Source organism: Salvelinus namaycush, unplaced genomic scaffold (genome assembly GCF_016432855.1).
Source record: "Salvelinus namaycush isolate Seneca unplaced genomic scaffold, SaNama_1.0 Scaffold1109, whole genome shotgun sequence".
NCBI lineage: Eukaryota > Metazoa > Chordata > Actinopteri > Salmoniformes > Salmonidae > Salvelinus > Salvelinus namaycush.
The window spans coordinates 49,671-70,863 of NW_024057797.1; the positions used below are offsets into that span (position 1 = coordinate 49,671).

The window sequence follows — 21,193 nt, forward strand, 5'->3', positions numbered from 1 at the left end:
ACAGGGTCACTAAAACAGCTGTACTCTGGTTGACAGGGTTACTAAAACAGCTGTACTCTGGTTGACAGGGTTACTAAAACAGCTGTACTCTGGTTGACAGGGTCACTAAAACAGCTGTACTCTGGTTGACAGGGTCACTAAAACAGCTGTACTCTGGTTGACAGGGTTACTAAAACAGCTGTACTCTGGTTGACAGGGTTACTAAAACAGCAGTATCTGTAACATATCAGTTCTAATAAGCAGATACATACACTAAGTTTGTGTCTAACTTGCTGGGAAAGTAGTCAAAATATGTGCTTTGTGTCAAGGGGGGAAAAACAGCTGGAGAAGACGGATACAGAGACACACACAGAGCCGGAGTTGTCTGTTTTTTACTGGGCTAATGACGTATAATTTCAACACCGCAAGAACAGTCAGATTACAACCAGACAGACACAGAGGAATGGCAGACAAAGGAATAGACATCGTTCACGCTGAACCACAACAACAAGGCTAGAATAAAGAGCAGATCCACTATCCCGTGTGCCAGTCTGCGCTGTCGTGCTGCCAAGTCTGTTGGCGTTGTCATGCCGACTCCTTGTAAATCTGTCATGTTTTGGCTTGACAATGAGCAATGGAGTTTGCAAGAGCACAAACAGATCTGGGACCAGGCTATAGTTATCTCTCTCTCTCTCTCTCTCTCTCTGTTATTATACTGTGTGTTAAAATACAATCAAGTAATACTATCTTTGTCATCATCACTAGAGAGATTCAAGTTCCTGATATATAAATCCTCTTTATTTATCTCAAATGAATCCACTTTGTGTTCATCAGTCTGTATATATATAACATCACTGCTCTGTGCCAATCACACCAGATGACCAAGTGAATTGATTGCATCCTTCAGACGGAACATTCTGGTCGAGTTCCTGCCCGACTAGAAGCGTGAGCGTTGCATCAACCAATGGTTGCGTGCCACGTCATTGACTGTGCAGTCGGGGCATCAGATTGCTATAACATGTGATGTGGTTAAACACATATCCCGGACGTTGTGAGATCTGGCATGCGTCAGAAATCTATTCGGGGGGGGGGGGAGAGGAGACTCAACCCATCTGTCGTCCTGCTCTGATGTCATCACCCGGCGCTGATCCGATTCCTGGCTCCTCATTGGCTACTGGACGTAAAACATTTAGTACTTCTAAAATATATCTGTCCTCCTCAACTTTGACCTCGAGTTACAACCGCTGTCAAAAGAGCTTCTAAAGCAGTGGTTGCCAACTGGTGGGTCGTAGCCCAAAGGTTTTGAATGGGTCGCGGGTGTCTGAGTGAAATACATTTTTCATATATTTTTTTGTTGTTTTTGAGATACTAGTCTGAACTGAAACAACTAACACCAGGTAGAACGTACGTAAAAGATTATCCTTAGCCTACATTTAAATCATTTTAATTCTCAGAAAAATTACATTTTTCTTCAATCACACTATTTTCCCATATAAAGCTATTAGCAGTGTGATTTAGCAGATTGTGTGAGCTTGCCAATATTCTTCATCAAGATTGTGAGCAATATGGAATTAATGAAAAAAAAAACGGGAATATTGTTCCCCATGTCTAATATAATTGCTACATTTACTGTCAAAAAATAATATTTAAAAATTGTTTTCCAAATTGCATTTTGGCAACAACAACAACAACAAAAATCACAATGTGAATATTGGATCGCGACAGAAAACCTGGTTCAATTTGGGTCCCGAGGAAAAAAACAATTGAGAAGCATTGATCTATAAAAGGTTGTGGAGAGAGATACGTACAAATATACAACCAAACTGTCTCTGTGCATCCATAGCAACGGAACAGTGACGCTGTGTATCCATGGTAACGTAGTTCCGATTAGATCTCTCTACACAGAGGGCAGGTGGACTTGTTGCTTGAAGAAGGTCTCTACAGGGGGCAGATGGACTTGTTGCTTGAAGAAGGTCTCTACAGGGGGCAGATGGACTTGTTGCTTGAAGAAGGTCTCTACAGGGGGCAGATGGACTTGTTGCTTGAAGAAGGTCTCTACAGAGGGCAGGTGGACTTGTTGCTTGAAGGTCTCTACAGGGGGCAGTTGGACTTGTTGCTAGAAGAAGGTCTCTACAGGGGGCAGGTGGACTTGTTGCTTGAAGAAGGTCTCTACACAGAGGGCAGGTGGACGTGTTGCTTGAAGAAGGTCTCTACAGGGGGCAGGTGGACTTGTTGCTTGAAGAAGGTCTCTACAGAGGGCAGGTGGACTTGTTGCTTGAAGAAGGTCTCTACAGGGGGCAGGTGGACTTGTTGCTTGAAGAAGGTCTCTCTACAGGGGGCAGATGGACTTGTTGCTAGAAGAAGGTCTCTCTACACAGGGGGCAGATGGACTTGTTGCTAGAAGAAGGTCTCTCTACACAGGGGGCAGGTGGACTTGTTGCTTGAAGAAGGTCTCTCTACAGGGGGCAGATGGACTTGTTGCTAGAAGAAGGTCTCTCTACACAGGGGGCAGATGGACTTGTTGCTAGAAGAAGGTCTCTCTACAGGGGGCAGATGGACTTGTTGCTAGAAGAAGGTCTCTCTACACAGGGGGCAGATGGACTTGTTGCTAGAAGAAGGTCTCTCTACAGGGGGCAGGTGGACTTGTTGCTAGAAGAAGGTCTCTCTACACAGGGGGCAGATGGACTTGTTGCTAGAAGAAGGTCTCTCTACAGGGGGCAGATGGACTTGTTGCTAGAAGAAGGTCTCTCTACAGGGGGCAGATGGACTTGTTGCTAGAAGAAGATCTCTCTACAGGGGGCAGGTGGACTTGTTGCTTGAAGAAGGTCTCTACAGAGGGCAGGTGGACTTGTTTCTAGAAGAAGGTCTCTCTACACAGAGGACAGGTGGACTTGTTGCTAGAGGTAAACCACTTGTACTGTAAAGGAGAGGAGAAGAGAGAGACAGACAGCATGAGTAACATGATAATGAGTAGGGCTGTGGCGGACACAAACTGTTGTCAGCCGGTGATTGTCAAGCAAATAACTGGTTGGTCTCACGGTAATTGACCGTTAATTAACATAAACACATTTTGCATCTCCTGGCTTCCACATATAGACAACAAGCCATGTTAAAAAGACTAATAAATCCATTATTTATTTTCGACAGGTCTAAAGAAACATGATATAAAGAAAATGTAGTGTATTTCAGAAGAACAGAATAGGATACTCTGAGTTGTCCTGATGTTAGGTCCTGATCTGGCTATGCCATACGGCTGTTCATTTAGCAGACAAGATTTGCTTACAATTCCGTGGTATTATTTTATATTATGAAGAATACAATTGAACAAAGCTGAATAAAATGAAAATTCCTCGAATTTCACGGCAGCATTCCCTTTGTGGCCGTAATGCACCCTAAAAAAGATCCATTCCTTTTTGCGTCCCGGAGTACTGCGTTGTCTGAAGCGTCGCTCACTCACACGGCTCTCCGTCACGTGATCAGGTCTTTCTCACAGGCTACAAGTGAAGACAGACGAATCGGGGGACACAACTGCGCTCGTCCTTAGCCAAATCCGAGGTGCATATTGAAGATATTCGAAGAACTGTCCGCCTTTTTACTTTTCGTCAGCCAACAAGATGATCAGGCCTAACGAACAGCAAACTCACTAGCCTATCATCCAACAAGATGATCAGGCCTAACGAACAGCAAACTCACTAGCCTATCATCCAACAAGATGATCAGGCCTAACGAACAGCAAACTCACTAGCCTATCATCCAACAAGATGATCAGGCCTAACGAACAGCAAACTCACTAGCCTATCATCCAACAAGATGATCAGGCCTAACGAACAGCAAACTCACTAGCCTATCATCCAACAAGATGATCAGGCCTAACGAACAGCAAACTCACTAGCCTATCATCCAACAAGATGAGTAGGCCTAACGAACAGCAAACTCACTAGCCTATCATCCAACAAGATGAGTAGGTCTAACGAACAACAAACTCACTAGCCTATCATCCAACAAGATGATCAGGCCTAACGAACAGCAAACTCACTAGCCTATCATCCAACAAAATGAGTAGGCCTAACGAACAGCAAACTCACTAGCCTATCATCCAACAAGATGAGTAGGCCTAACGAACAGCAAACTCACTAGCCTATCATCCAACAAGATGATCAGGCCTAACGAACAGCAAACTCACTAGCCTATCATCCAACAAGATGATCAGGCCTAACGAACAACAAACTCACTAGCCTCTCATCCAACAAGATGATCAGGCCTAACGAACAACAAACTCACTAGCCTATCATCCAACAAGATGATCAGGCCTAACGAACAACAAACTCACTAGCCTATGTCAATAGTACAAAAAGTCGACCTATTCTGCACGATAAATAAATATTCCAAACATAGTCTGGGACAGTTGTGGAATGCGATAGATCCCAAATTAATACAACCACTATAAAACATTTTTATGCAATGTGACTGACAACAGATCATAACGTTTAGCTTAAAATGTTGATAAACTATCAGGCTATTTATTCACATTATAAGCGCAGCGATGCGTACATGATAGTAGGATATAAGCGCGAATGTTTGATTAGCGTTAAAACACCATTATCAAAAGTGACCGCAAATGTGATTATGCATGTAATGCTTTTATTATAAAGGGGCATTTTTATGGTGAAAATTCCCCAAATGTTGAAACTCACGCGTTGCTTATGTATGCCGGTTAGGCTCTACACCCCTTGTAAAGCGGATTAATGTGCTTCATTTTAAGGTTATTTGGCCAACGTTAGTTGTGATACAAACCTAATTAAAACATATTGGCCTATACTACCCTACCAAGCAAAACGGCAGAAACTGCTGCTCACTTGCTTCATTAAATACATGCTTAATTACGTGAGTATCCTGCCTCGTATTGTGTTTTGTAGAAAATGGGGGTCATGTTAGCAGTAACTGGATAAAGTTACTGTGAAACCAAGGTAAATAAAAAGCCAATTTTTTCTCAGTTCCAAACTATGAGCAGTTACTGCCCTGTTGCTTGGTAGGGTAGTATGGGCTAGGCTACATGAGGTGTAGGGTAGTATGGGCTGGGCTACATGAGGTGTAGGGTAGTATGGGCTGGGCTACATGAGGTGTAGGGTAGTATGGGCTAGGCTACATGAGGTGTAGGGTAGTATGGGCTAGGCTACATGAGGTGTAGGGTAGTATGGGCTAGGCTACATGAGGTGTAGGGTAGTATGGGCTAGGCTACATGAGGTGTAGGGTAGTATGGGCTAGGCTACATGAGGTGTAGGGTAGTATGGGCTAGGCTACATGAGGTGTAGGGTAGTATGGGCTACATGAGGTGTAGGGTAGTATGGGCTAGGCTACATGAGGTGTAGGGTAGTATGGGCTACATGAGGTGTAGGGTAGTATGGGCTAGGCTACATGAGGTGTAGGGTAGTATGGACTGGGCTACATGAGGTGTAGGGTAGTATGGGCTGGGCTACATGAGGTGTAGGGTAGTATGGGCTAGGCTACATGAGGTGTAGGGTAGTATGGGCTAGGCTACATGAGGTGTAGGGTAGTATGGGCTAGGCTACATGAGGTGTAGGGTAGTATGGGCTAGGCTACATGAGGTGTAGGGTAGTATGGGCTAGGCTACATGAGGTGTAGGGTAGTATGGGCTAGGCTACATGAGGTGTAGGGTAGTATGGGCTAGGCTACATGAGGTGTAGGGTAGTATGGGCTAGGCTACATGAGGTGTAGGGTAGTATGGGCTGGGCTACATGAGGTGTAGGGTAGTATGGGCTGGGCTACATGAGGTGTAGGGTAGTATGGGCTAGGCTACATGAGGTGTAGGGTAGTATGGGCTAGGCTACATGAGGTGTAGGGTAGTATGGGCTAGGCTACATGAGGTGTAGGGTAGTATGGGCTACATGAGGTGTAGGGTAGTATGGGCTAGGCTACATGAGGTGTAGGGTAGTATGGGCTAGGCTACATGAGGTGTAGGGTAGTATGGGCTAGGCTACATGAGGTGTAGGGTAGTATGGGCTAGGCTACATGAGGTGTAGGGTAGTATGGGCTAGGCTACATGAGGTGTAGGGTAGTATGGGCTAGGCTACATGAGGTGTAGGGTAGTATGGGCTAGGCTACATGAGGTGTAGGGTAGTATGGGCTAGGCTACATGAGGTGTAGGGTAGTATGGGCTAGGCTACATGAGGTGTAGGGTAGTATGGGCTAGGCTACATGAGGTGTGTGACTATGATGCTGCCCTGTTGCTTGGTAGGGTAGTATGGGCTAGGCTACATGAGGTGTGTGACTATGATGCGAACAAGTCGCCCCCCCCCCCCCAAAAAAGGCTTTGTTTCTTATGCTGGGCATCATTCACAAGTGATAATATATAATTCACAAGTGATAGGAAAATATTGTCACCTAGCATACTATTCTTGATTTAATTTGGTCTTTACATATACTAAATATGTGTCAAATTTGTTTCGATTTAGAATGGACCATTATCATGCACCTGTCTCAACAGGGGCAACGGGAAAAATACATGTCATCTATGCCCTTAAATAGGGGACGCTTTTACCTGTGGTTTATTTTCATGCCAGCCAGGTAGGCTATACTCCTGTTGTAAATACAAGCAATGTGCTTAATACTAAGAAAGTCGAGAAATAAATATAGCAAGCCTAGCCCATAGAAAGCTGATGAGATCCTCCTCTTTTTAGTAGAGGCCATCACTCTGTTTGAGCAACACGAGCTCATGGGGTCTCATGAAGTGTATGATTCGATTTCCCGAATACATTTGCACTGATGTCAGAGTGATTAGAGGGACAATAGAGTGCTGAGTACCAGGCAGTTAGCAAGTTTGGTGGGTTTCTAATGACCATCAGCAGCATCAGAGCTTGGAGAAGCCTAATTACCGTGACTAAACGGTCACTTGGAATTTGACTGTCTTTATGACTCGTGACCGCCGGTGTGATGATAATACGGTCCCCACAACAGCCCAAAGTGTGTGTGTGTGTGTGTGTGATAACCTATATGCCTCTGAGTGTGTTCTCTTGTATTGCAGTTTGCGCACGTGTGTGTGTGTGTGTGTGTGTGTGTGTGTGTGTGTGTGTGTGTGTGTGTGTGTGTGTGTGTGTGTGTGTGTGTGTGTGTGTGTGTGAATATCCGTCTCTCACCAGACAGGCAGAGTGGAACTTTTTCTTGCAGGTGCGGCAGGCCTTCTTGGGCAGAGAGTAGTTGGATCCATGAATAACGGAGAAACAGATCATACAATCCTCTACTCCCTCGAACCTCTTATCCACGTTGTTCTTCCACAGTACCAGGCCCTCCATTATACTGCCGTTCTGTCGTAAACACAAAAAGACAGACGGGGAACATGATACTTACATAGCGCAACACTTAACAAAGCACAAAGTATGAGGTACAGTAACCAGGTCAAAAGTTATTGGACACATCTACACATTCCAGGGTTTTTCTTTATGTTTACTATTTTCTACATTGTAGAATAAAAGTGAAGACATCAAAACTATGAAATAACACATGTGGAATCATGTAGTAACCAAATAAACTGTTAAAACATATCAAAATATATTTTATATTTGAGATTCATCAAAGTAGCCACCCTTTGCCTTAATGACAGCTTTGCACATTCTTGGCATTCTCTCAACCAGCTTCATGAGGTAGTCACATATTAATGCCCATGAGTTTGGAACGAGATGTTCGACGAGCAGGTGTCCACATACTTTTGGTCATGTAGTGTGTGTGTGTATATATATATACACACACACACACCCACTGTATGTCAGGTTATAGTTGTCCTGTTTCACAGGACTACGTGTGGGTAATGTACAAATGGTCATGTGGTTTTTTTGCAGATCCAAACTCCCCTTAAAGGGGTCATGACATTATTGACGACGACCTTGGTGTGTGTGTGTCTTACCTGGTGTGTGTGTGTGTGTGTGTGTGTGTGTGTGTGTGTGTGTGTGTTACCTGGTGTGTGTGTGTGTTACCTGGTGTGTGTGTGTGTGTGTGTGTGTGTGTGTGTGTGTGTGTGTGTGTGTGTGTGTGTGTGTTACCTGGTGTGTGTGTGTGTTACCTGGTGTGTGTGTGTGTGTGTGTGTGTGTGTGTGTGTGTGTGTGTGTGTGTGTGTGTGTGTGTGTGTGTGTGTGTGTGTGTGTGTTTAACTATTCTTGTGGGGACCAGAAGTCCCTACAAGAATAGTAAATGAACAAAATGTTGACCAGCTGGGGACATTTTGTTAGTCCCCACAAGGTCAAATGCTATTTCTAGGGGGTTTAGAGTTAAGGTTAGAATTAGTGTTAGGGTTAGAATTAAGTTAAATATTAAGGTTAGGAGCTAGGGTTAGTTTTAGGGTTAGGGTTAGGAGCTAGGGTTAGGTTTAGGGTTAGGATAAAGTTTAGGTTTTTGGGTTAGGGTTAAGGTTAGGGTTAGGGTAAGAGTACGGTTTAGGATTAGGGTTAGGGGTTAGGGAAAATAGGATTTTGAATGGGACTGAATTGTATGTCCCCACAAGGTTAGCTGTACAAGACTGTGTGTGTGTGTGTTACCTGGTGTGTGAGGTATGTACTGAGCTGTAACATCCAGTTTCTCCACTGTTGTACAGCCACCCCAACCCTCCTTCCGCTCTCTACTGTGATCGAGCCTAGAGGATAGTTCTGTGGTAGCTGGATCACCAGCTCTATGAAGATATCATCCACCGAGTAGGTGGCGATCACCTCCCGCGCTGCCGAACGGGCCTTCACCTAGGAGACGGGAGAGGGAGACGGAGACGGGAGAGAGAGACGGAGAGAGACGTTAACTCCACTCTGTGATGATATCATCCACTGATGGCCTATCAACTGGAGAAAGACAAAACAAAACGATTGGAACCTCAGACTGTGTGAGTTAGATTGTTCTCTCTGCTACCGCACGGCAAGCGGTACCAATGCACCAAGTCTGGAACCAACAGGATCCTGAACAGCTGTACTCTGGTTGACAGGGTCACTAAAACAGCTGTACTCTGGTTGACAGGGTTACTAAAACAGCTGTATCTGGTTGACAGGGTTACTAAAACAGCTGTATCTGGTTGACAGGGTCACTAAAACAGCTGTACTCTGGTTGACAGGGTTACTAAAACAGCTGTACTCTGGTTGACAGGGTCACTAAAACAGCTGTACTCTGGTTGACAGGGTCACTAAAACAGCTGTACTCTGGTTGACAGGGTTACTAAAACAGCTGTACTCTGGTTGACAGGGTTACTAAACAGCTGTACTCTGGTTGACAGGGTTACTAAAACAGCTGTACTCTGGTTGACAGGGTCACTAAAACAGCTGTACTCTGGTTGACAGGGTCACTAAAACAGCTGTACTCTGGTTGACAGGGTTACTAAAACAGCTGTACTCTGGTTGACAGGGTTACTAAAACAGCTGTACTCTGGTTGACAGGGTCACTAAAACAGCTGTACTCTGGTTGTCAGGGTTACTAAAACAGCTGTATCTGGTTGACAGGGTCACTAAAACAGCTGTATCTGGTTGACAGGGTCACTAAAACAGCTGTACTCTGGTTGTCAGGGTTACTAAAACAGCTGTAGTCTGGTTGACAGGGTTACTAAAACAGCTGTAGTCTGGTTGACAGGGTCACTAAAACAGCTGTAGTCTGGTTGACAGGGTCACTAAAACAGCTGTACTCTGGTTGACAGGGTCACTAAAACAGCTGTACTCTGGTTGACAGGGTTACTAAAACAGCTGTACTCTGGTTGACAGGGTCACTAAAACAGCTGTACTCTGGTTGTCAGGGTTACTAAAACAGCTGTAGTCTGGTTGACAGGGTTACAAAAACAGCTGTACTCTGGTTGACAGGGTTACTAAAACAGCAGTACTCTGGTTGACAGGGTTACTAAAACAGCTGTACTCTGGTTGACAGGGTCACTAAAACAGCTGTACTCTGGTTGTCAGGGTTACTAAAACAGCTGTACTCTGGTTGACAGGGTTACTAAAACAGCTGTACTCTGGTTGACAGGGTCACTAAAACAGCTGTACTCTGGTTGACAGGGTCACTAAAACAGCTGTATCTGGTTGACAGGGTCACTAAAACAGCTGTACTCTGGTTGACAGGGTCACTAAAACAGCTGTACTCTGGTTGACAGGGTCACTAAAACAGCTGTACTCTGGTTGACAGGGTCACTAAAACAGCTGTATCTGGTTGACAGGGTCACTAAAACAGCTGTACTCTGGTTGACAGGGTTACTAAAACAGCTGTACTCTGGTTGACAGGGTTACTAAAACAGCTGTATCTGGTTGACAGGGTCACTAAAACAGCTGTACTCTGGTTGTCAGGGTTACTAAAACAGCTGTAGTCTGGTTGACAGGGTTACTAAAACAGCTGTACTCTGGTTGACAGGGTTACTAAAACAGCTGTACTCTGGTTGACAGGGTTACTAAAACAGCTGTACTCTGGTTGACAGGGTTACTAAAACAGCTGTACTCTGGTTGACAGGGTCACTAAAACAGCTGTACTCTGGTTGACAGGGTTACTAAAACAGCTGTACTCTGGTTGACAGGGTCACTAAAACAGCTGTACTCTGGTTGTCAGGGTTACTAAAACAGCTGTACTCTGGTTGACAGGGTTACTAAAACAGCTGTACTCTGGTTGACAGGGTTACTAAAACAGCTGTACTCTGGTTGACAGGGTCACTAAAACAGCTGTACTCTGGTTGACAGGGTCACTAAAACAGCTGTACTCTGGTTGACAGGGTTACTAAAACAGCTGTACTCTGGTTGACAGGGTTACTAAAACAGCTGTACTCTGGTTGACAGGGTTACTAAAACAGCTGTACTCTGGTTGTCAGGGTTACTAAAACAGCTGTACTCTGGTTGACAGGGTCACTAAAACAGCTGTACTCTGGTTGACAGGGTCACTAAAACAGCTGTACTCTGGTTGACAGGGTCACTAAAACAGCTGTACTCTGGTTGACAGGGTCACTAAAACAGCTGTACTCTGGTTGACAGGGTCACTAAAACAGCTGTACTCTGGTTGACAGGGTCACTAAAACAGCTGTACTCTGGTTGACAGGGTCACTAAAACAGCTGTACTCTGGTTGACAGGGTCACTAAAACAGCTGTACTCTGGTTGACAGGGTTACTAAAACAGCTGTACTCTGGTTGACAGGGTTACTAAAACAGCTGTACTCTGGTTGACAGGGTTACTAAAACAGCTGTACTCTGGTTGACAGGGTTACTAAAACAGCTGTACTCTGGTTGACAGGGTCACTAAAACAGCTGTACTCTGGTTGACAGGGTCACTAAAACAGCTGTACTCTGGTTGACAGGGTCACTAAAACAGCTGTACTCTGGTTGACAGGGTTACTAAAACAGCTGTACTCTGGTTGACAGGGTCACTAAAACAGCTGTACTCTGGTTGACAGGGTTACTAAAACAGCTGTACTCTGGTTGACAGGGTTACTAAAACAGCTGTACTCTGGTTGACAGGGTTACTAAAACAGCTGTATCTGGTTGACAGGGTTACTAAAACAGCTGTATCTGGTTGACAGGGTCACTAAAACAGCTGTACTCTGGTTGTCAGGGTCACTAAAACAGCTGTAGTCTGGTTGACAGGGTCACTAAAACAGCTGTACTCTGGTTGACAGGGTTACTAAAACAGCTGTATCTGGTTGACAGGGTCACTAAAACAGCTGTACTCTGGTTGACAGGGTTACTAAAACAGCTGTACTCTGGTTGACAGGGTTACTAAAACAGCTGTACTCTGGTTGACAGGGTCACTAAAACAGCTGTACTCTGGTTGACAGGGTTACTAAAACAGCTGTAGTCTGGTTGACAGGGTTACTAAAACAGCTGTACTCTGGTTGACAGGGTCACTAAAACAGCTGTACTCTGGTTGACAGGGTTACTAAACAGCTGTACTCTGGTTGTCAGGGTTACTAAAACAGCTGTACTCTGGTTGACAGGGTCACTAAAACAGCTGTACTCTGGTTGACAGGGTTACTAAACAGCTGTACTCTGGTTGTCAGGGTTACTAAACAGCTGTACTCTGGTTGACAGGGTCACTAAAACAGCGGTACTCTGGTTGTCAGGGTTACTAAAACAGCTGTACTCTGGTTGACAGGGTTACTAAAACAGCTGTAGTCTGGTTGACAGGGTTACTAAAACAGCTGTACTCTGGTTGACAGGGTTACTAAAACAGCTGTACTCTGGTTGACAGGGTTACTAAAACAGCTGTACTCTGGTTGACAGGGTTACTAAAACAGCTGTACTCTGGTTGACAGGGTCACTAAAACAGCTGTACTCTGGTTGACAGGGTTACTACGTGTATGATCTGTGTAGTAATATTATTCGTATCTCAGAGCCATTTGCATTGCTAGTTATTGCCTAATTTATAGCTAGCTAACATAGTGCCTGGTTGGTTAGCTACCTGCAGATTCATGCATGGTAGTAACGTTATGAGGTGGGATTATGGTTAATTGTTTAGCTAGCTAGCTACATGTCTAAACAAAAAAGACTCCACTACGCAAGTAACCGTTTCAATAGAATGTTCATGATGTCACTGCAACAACTGTTGATAGACGTAACGTTAGCTGGCAAATGTGAGCGCAGATTAACTGAGGAATTTACGAACGCTCAACACCCGTTGAATATGGCCGGTGTCAGTAAACATTGGCAAAAAAAAAGTTTTTAAATTGCTGCCAGCAGCACGGTTACAGTCACCAACGCTCTGGATAACATGACAACAGCCTAACCAGCTCGGCTAGGGTGGGTAAAATGGTCAGAGTGGGGTGATCTCTCATTTGTGTCTGGATGTAGATAGCAAGCTAGCCAACGTTAGCCAGTTAGCTTTGGTGGTTGACTGCTGTTGTTAGGTCAGAACGGTCAGATCAACCCTCCTCCTCAGCCGGTGCATCCAGAATTTACAAACAGATAATCTGACAACGCTCTAGGTGTTATAACCATCCATACAATAACTACTGTTGTAGTGTCCAGTGCCCGCTCTGAATGCTCAGAGAGCGAAACACTCAATTTACAAACGGATAATCTGACAACGCTCTGAAATGCCCATTGTACACTCTGGCACTCCAGATTAAATTTACAAACACACATATAGTATAAACCAGCCTTTAGTCTTGAAATCTTTGTTTGTTTACTACCGTACTCACTCTGTTTACTACACTAGCGTACTCACTCTGTTTACTACACTAGCGTACTCACTCTGTTTACTACACTAGCGTACTCACACTGTTTACTACACTAGCGTACTCACACTGTTTACTACACTAGCGTACTCACTCTGTTTACTACACTAGCGTACTCACTCTGTTTACTACACTAGCGTACTCACTCTGTTTACTACACTAGCGTACTCACTCTGTTTACTACACTAGCGTACTCACTCTGTTTACTACACTAGCGTACTCACACTGTTTACTACACTAGCGTACTCACTCTGTTTACTACACTAGCGTACTCACTCTGTTTACTACACTAGCGTACTCACTCTGTTTACTACACTAGCGTACTCACTCTGTTTACTACACTAGCGTACTCACTCTGTTTACTACACTAGCGTACTCACTCTGTTTACTACACTAGCGTACTCACTCTGTTTACTACGCTACTCACTCTGTTTACTACACTACCGTACTCACTCTGTTTACTACACTACTCACTCTGTTTACTACACTACTCACTCTGTTTACTACACTACTCACTCTGTTTACTACACTACTCCCTCTGTTTACTACGCTACCGTACTCACTCTGTTTACTACGCTACCGTACTCACTCTGTTTACTACGCTACCGTACTCACTCTGTTTACTACGCTACCGTACTCACTCTGTTTACTACACTACCGTACTCACTCTGTTTACTACACTACCGTACTCACTCTGTTTACTACACTACCGTACTCACTCTGTTTACTACACTACCGTACTCACTCTGTTTACTACACTACCGTACTCACTCTGTTTACTACACTACTCACTCTGTTTACTACGCTACCGTACTCACTCTGTTTACTACGCTACCGTACTCACTCTGTTTACTACACTACCGTACTCACTCTGTTTACTACACTACTCACTCTGTTTACTACACTACTCACTCTGTTTACTACACTACTCACTCTGTTTACTACAGTACTCACTCTGTTTACTACAGTACTCACTCTGTTTACTACAGTACTCACTCTGTTTACTACAGTACTCACTCTGTTTACTACGCTACCGTACTCACTCTGTTTACTACGCTACCGTACTCACTCTGTTTACTACGCTACCGTACTCACTCTGTTTACTACGCTACCGTACTCACTCTGTTTACTACGCTACCGTACTCACTCTGTTTACTACACTACTCGCTCTGTTTACTACACTACTCGCTCTGTTTACTACACTACTCGCTCTGTTTACTACACTACTCGCTCTGTTTACTACACTACTCGCTCTGTTTACTACACTACTCGCTCTGTTTACTACACTACTCGCTCTGTTTACTATACTACTCGCTCTGTTTACTACACTACTCGCTCTGTTTACTACACTACTCACTCTGTTTACTACACTACTCGCTCTGTTTACTACACTACTCGCTCTGTTTACTACACTACTCGCTCTGTTTACTACACTACTCGCTCTGTTTACTACACTACTCGCTCTGTTTACTACACTACTCGCTCTGTTTACTACGCTACCGTACTCGCTCTGTTTACTACGCTACCGTACTCGCTCTGTTTACTACGCTACTCACTCTGTTTACTACGCTACCGTACTCACTCTGTTTACTACAGTACTCACTCTGTTTACTACACTACTCCCTCTGTTTACTACAGTACTCCCTCTGTTTACTACGCTACCGTACTCACTCTGTTTACTACACTACCGTACTCACTCTGTTTACTACACTACTCACTCTGTTTACTACAGTACTCACTCTGTTTACTACAGTACTCACTCTGTTTACTACAGTACTCACTCTGTTTACTACGCTACCGTACTCACTCTGTTTACTACGCTACCGTACTCACTCTGTTTACTACGCTACCGTACTCACTCTGTTTACTACACTACCGTACTCACTCTGTTTACTACAGTACTCACTCTGTTTACTACAGTACTCACTCTGTTTACTACAGTACTCACTCTGTTTACTACAGTACTCACTCTGTTTACTACACTACTCACTCTGTTTACTACACTACTCACTCTGTTTACTACACTACTCACTCTGTTTACTACACTACTCACTCTGTTTACTACACTACTCACTCTGTTTACTACACTACTCACTCTGTTTACTACACTACTCACTCTGTTTACTACGCTACCGTACTCACTCTGTTTACTACGCTACTCACTCTGTTTACTACGCTACTCACTCTGTTTACTACGCTACTCACTCTGTTTACTACGCTACTCACTCTGTTTACTACGCTACTCACTCTGTTTACTACGCTACTCACTCTGTTTACTACGCTACTCACTCTGTTTACTACGCTACTCACTCTGTTTACTACGCTACTCACTCTGTTTACTACGCTACTCACTCTGTTTACTACGCTACTCACTCTGTTTACTACGCTACTCACTCTGTTTACTACGCTACTCACTCTGTTTACTACGCTACTCACTCTGTTTACTACGCTACTCACTCTGTTTACTACGCTACCGTACTCACTCTGTTTACTACGCTACCGTACTCACTCTGTTTACTACGCTACCGTACTCACTCTGTTTACTACGCTACCGTACTCACTCTGTTTACTACGCTACCGTACTCACTCTGTTTACTACGCTACCGTACTCACTCTGTTTACTACGCTACCGTACTCACTCTGTTTACTACGCTACCGTACTCACTCTGTTTACTACGCTACCGTACTCACTCTGTTTACTACGCTACCGTACTCACTCTGTTTACTACGCTACCGTACTCACTCTGTTTACTACGCTACCGTACTCACTCTGTTTACTACGCTACCGTACTCACTCTGTTTACTACGCTACCGTACTCACTCTGTTTACTACGCTACCGTACTCACTCTGTTTACTACACTACCGTACTCACTCTGTTTACTACACTACCGTACTCACTCTGTTTACTACACTACTCACTCTGTTTACTACACTACTCAATCTGTTTACTACACTACTCACTCTGTTTACTACACTACCGTACTCACTCTGTTTACTACACTACTCACTCTGTTTACTACACTACCGTACTCAATCTGTTTACTACACTACCGTACTCACTCTGTTTAATACACTACCGTACTCACTCTGTTTAATACACTACCGTACTCACTCTGTTTAATACACTACCGTACTCACTCTGTTTAATACACTACCGTACTCACTCTGTTTACTACACTACTCGCTCTGTTTACTACACTACTCACTCTGTTTACTACACTACTCGCTCTGTTTACTACACTACTCGCTCTGTTTACTACACTACTCGCTCTGTTTACTACACTACTCGCTCTGTTTACTACACTACTCGCTCTGTTTACTACACTACTCGCTCTGTTTACTACACTACTCGCTCTGTTTACTACACTACTCGCTCTGTTTACTACACTACTCGCTCTGTTTACTACACTACTCGCTCTGTTTACTACACTACTCGCTCTGTTTACTACACTACTCGCTCTGTTTACTACACTACTCGCTCTGTTTACTACACTACTCGCTCTGTTTACTACACTACTCGCTCTGTTTACTACACTACTCGCTCTGTTTAGTACACTACCGTACTCGCTCTGTTTACTACACTACTCACTCTGTTTACTACACTACTCACTCTGTTTACTACACTACTCACTCTGTTTACTACACTACTCACTCTGTTTACTACACTACACTACTCACTCTGTTTACTACACTACTCACTCTGTTTACTACACTACCGTACTCACTCTGTTTACTACACTACTCACTCTGTTTACTACACTACTCACTCTGTTTACTACACTACACTACTCACTCTGTTTACTACACTACTCACTCTGTTTACTACATTACTCACTCTGTTTACTACACTACAGTACTCACTCTGTTTAGCACATGGCCTCACATGTGAATCCTTAAATAGATGGGAGGGGCTAAGCCTTAAGAGGGTGTGAACGATGCTGAATAGGTGTAGACAAAGAAGAGCTCTCCAGTAGGTGTACCAGAACATTCAAGGGTCATTTTCTCAACAGTGGAGTTACAAGTTTATCAACTTTCAAAGCAGAATTACTTTCCCAGTAATGTATGATATACCATTTTCTAGCTCAGTCTTTTATCCAATGTTAAAAAAACACAATTTAAAATGTTTCTACATAAGACCGAATGGAGCCAGTCGGTCACATATAGCAGTAAGAGACAAGGGTTACCTAGCGGTGTAAACGCCCACTCAACCAGGGGTCTTGGCAGCGTTTTGAGCTGTTTAAAAGGTTGAATATAGGAGATATGTGTGCTGAGGTGAGTTGAAATCACCACACACACTGAGTTTTTAAATCTCTTGGATGTCACTGCACCCAGTGTGCATTACAACGGGGACAGGGCAAAAGTCACTAGGCAGCACATCGTGTACGCAATACCACATCTGGCGTGGGTCAGGTCTGGGGGGGAGGGGTCGGCCAGGGGCCGTTTCATTTAGTATCCGTTGGTTGTTTTGTGGCGTGATTACATTTCCCCATAGTACGTTGTACCAAAGTTGACCGAATGAGAGGCAACGTAACGTTATGACTATAACTACTCTTCCTTGAAGGAGATGAAATGAGGTAGAGCACCTGTTTAATGCCCCGCCTGCTCCGCCCGTTCCCGTTCCCGGTGAAGAACTGTTTTAAATTGAAAAAGAATGAATCGGAGCCGCAAACTTATCACCTGTGGAAGGCGGGGCTTCTAGGGAGCCGCGGATTTCATTGGCCTCGTCAGGCGTGATTGTGTATCCTTTAACTGAAGGTCGAGAGAGTGTGACTCTCTCCATATTATGTTGTAGCTCGTTTCCCTCCTTCAGGGAACAGTAGTTACACAGTGCCTTCAGAAAGTATTCAGACCCCTTGACTCATTCCACATTTTGTTGTGTTACAGCCATAATTATTTATTGAAAATGATATACAGGAAGAAAAAAAAATCTAATTTACATAAGTTTTCACACCTTTGGCGGCGTTTTACAGCTTTTGTTGTCGTGGCAATCAGCTTTACACATCTGGATTCTTTCTCAAGACCTGTTAAGTTAGATGGGGTGAGGCGGTGAACAGCAATTTTCATGTTTTTCCACAGATTTTCAAAGGGATTCAAGTCTGGGCTTTGGCCGGGCCACTCAAGGACTTTCAACATTCTTGCTCTAAAGCCATTCCAACGTTGTTGCTTTGGCTGTGTGCTCGGGGTCATTGTCCCGTTGGAATGTAAATCTTCGCCCCCCCAGTCTATGGTCGTTTGCATCAAGGATTTGCTTCTATTTGGCTCCATTCATTGTTCCCTCTCTCCTTACCAGTCTCCCAGTCCCTGCCGATGAAAAGCATCCCCATAGCATGATGCTGCCACCACTATACTTCACGGTAGGGATGGTGTTAGATGAGTGATGAGCTGTACCTGGTTTTCTTCAGACTCTGCTTTGCATTCAGGCCAAAGAGTTACATTTTTGTCTCATCAGACCACAGAATCTTTTGCCTAATGATCTGTCTTTCACGTGCCTTTTTTTTTTTGCAAACTCCAAGCGTGCTGTCATGTGCCTTTTTCCTCAGGCTTCCCGTCTTCAGGAGTGGCTTCCCGTCTTCAGGAGTGGCTTCCCGTCTTCAGGAGTGGCTTCCCGTCTTCAGGAGTGGCTTCCCGTCTTCAGGAGTGGCTTCCCGTCTTCAGGAGTGGCTTCCCGTCTGGCCACTCTCCCCTCTCCCATAAAGACCAGATTGGTGAAGTACTTCAGAGACCTTGTCCTTTTTGGCCAGTTCTCCCATTTCAGCCAAGGAACTCTGTAGTTATGTCAGTGTGGTCACTGGGTTCCTGGTCAGGTGACCTCCATGATGAAGGTCTTTCTTGCCCGGTTCCTCAGTTCGATCGGACGGCTGGGTAGTTCCATATTTTTTCAATTTCCCAACGATGGAGACCACCACTATGCTCTTGGAAACTTATTTATATATATTTTTTTTTTTAAATACTCAAAATGGTTGAATACCCTTCCCCAGATACAACTGTGATGAGGCATATATCTCAGAGATTTACGGGCAGTTCCTTGTGACTTCACGAGATGTTTTCTACTCTGATATGCACCAGGTGTTTCGATATAAATCATGTTCAAACAACTGAATTGGCCACAGGTGGGACTCCTATCAAAGATGATCAAAGGAAATCAGATGCACCTGGGTGTCCATTTGGAGTGTCATGGCAAAAAATGGTGTGAATACTTATGTAAATGAGTTATCTATATTTCATTTTCAATTATCAAACATTTCTCAAAAACATGTTTTCATTTTCTTATTATGTGTAGATGGGCGAAGAAAAGAAAAAAACAAACAGTTGATTTAATCCATTTTGAATGTGAAACAAAATGTGGAATAAGTCAAGGGGTATGAATACTTTCTGAAGGCTTCCTCTACCACACACACACACACACACACACACACACACACACACACACACTCCTCCCTGCTCTACTCACAGTCATGCTGTCGAAGGTCTGTGTGCTGGCGTGTACAGAGGAGATCTCCTGAGCAGAGAGGACAGGCGAGACGTATCGTCCTGTGAACTTATCCACCGTGTGGCTAACTCTCTTCTCCTGACTGGTCCACCACAACCTAACCATGGCAGGCAGGTCCTGTACCGCACTGTAGTACACACAACACGCCAGGTGGGAGAGCTCATATTGGATACCGGACGACTCTGTGGAGGAAGACGGAGAGAGAATTAGAGACAGAGAGACAGAGCATTAAAGAGAGAGAGGAGACAGAGAGACAGAGAGAAAGGAGAGAGAGAGAGAGAGAGAGAGAGAGAGAGAGAGAGAGGAGACAGAGAGAGACAGAGAGAGAGAGAGAGGAGGCAGAGAGAGAGAGAGAGGAAACAGAGAGAGAGAGAGAGAGGAAACAGAGAGAGAGGAAACAGAGAGAAACAGAGAGAGAAACAGAGAGAGAGAGAGAGAGACAGAGAGCATTAGAGACAGAGCATTAGAGACAGAGAGAGAGAGGAGACAGAGAGAGAGAGGAGACAGAGAGGAGACAGAGAGAGAGAGGAGACAGAGAGAGAGAGGAGACGGAGACAGAGAGAGAGAGAGAGAGAGACAGAGGATTAGAGACAGAGAGCATTAGAGACAGAGAGAGAGAGGAGACAGAGAGAGGAGACAGAGAGAGAGAGAGGAGAGGAGACAGAGAGAGAGAGGATTAGAGACAGAGAATTAGAGACAGAGAGAGGAGACAGAGAGCATTAGAGACAGAGAATTAGAGAAAGAGAATTAGAGAGAGAGAGAGAGGAGTCAGAGAGAGAGAGGAGACAGAGAGAGAGAGGAGACAGAGAGAGAGAGAGAGGAGACAGAGAATTAGAGACAGACGTGTGTGTATGCTACCCACTGTTGACGTCCAGAGAGAGGCTCTCTGTGAAGAATGTCTTGGTCTCCTTGGAGACAGGCTCCGCCCCCTGGCCGACGTAGGCGGGGTTTTCAGGCATCAGTCTGAACAGGTGGAGGAGGAGCTTGTGGAGGGACTTCTTTAGATAGAGAGAGTACTGGACACGCAGCTGGAGAGAGAACACACAGGTCAGCCTCGTTAGAGAGAGAGAGTACTGGACACACAGGTCAGCCTCGTTAGAGAGAGAGAGTACTGGACACACAGGTCAGCCTCGTTAGAGAGAGAGAGTACTGGACACACAGGTCAGCCTCGTTAGAGAGAGAGAGTACTGGACACACAGGTCAGCCTCGTTAGAGAGAGAGAGTACTGGACACACAGGTCAGCCTCTTTAGATAGAGAGAGTACTGGACACACAGGTCAGCCTCTTTAGATAGAGAGAGAACTGGACACACAGGTCAGCCTCGTTAGATAGAGAGAGTACTGGACACACAGGTCAGCCTCTTTAGAGAGAGAGAGTACTGGACACACAGGTCAGCCTCGTTAGAGAGAGAGAGAGTACTGGACACACAGGTCAGCCTCTTTAGATAGAGAGAGTACTGGACACACAGGTCAGCCTCGTTAGAGAGAGTACTGGACACACAGGTCAGCCTCTTTAGAGAGAGAGGGTACTGGACACACAGGTC

The 21,193-nt window shown here is 44.6% G+C and overlaps 1 protein-coding gene across 1 annotated transcript in view; it reads right to left on the reverse strand.

Moving 5' to 3' along the window:
* Positions 1-355: 355 nt before the first annotated feature.
* Positions 356-21,193, reverse strand: part of LOC120035841 (E3 ubiquitin-protein ligase listerin-like) — a 28,238-nt gene continuing 7,400 nt past the window's right edge. Inside the window, exons 2-6 of the mRNA XM_038982314.1 lie at positions 20,514-20,679; positions 19,613-19,833; positions 8,527-8,721; positions 7,134-7,301; positions 356-2,896 (exon numbers count right to left, since the gene is read on the reverse strand). Coding sequence (XP_038838242.1) covers positions 2,834-2,896; positions 7,134-7,301; positions 8,527-8,721; positions 19,613-19,833; positions 20,514-20,679 — 813 coding nt within the window. The 3' untranslated portion in view covers positions 356-2,833. The remainder of the gene's footprint in view (positions 2,897-7,133; positions 7,302-8,526; positions 8,722-19,612; positions 19,834-20,513; positions 20,680-21,193) is intronic.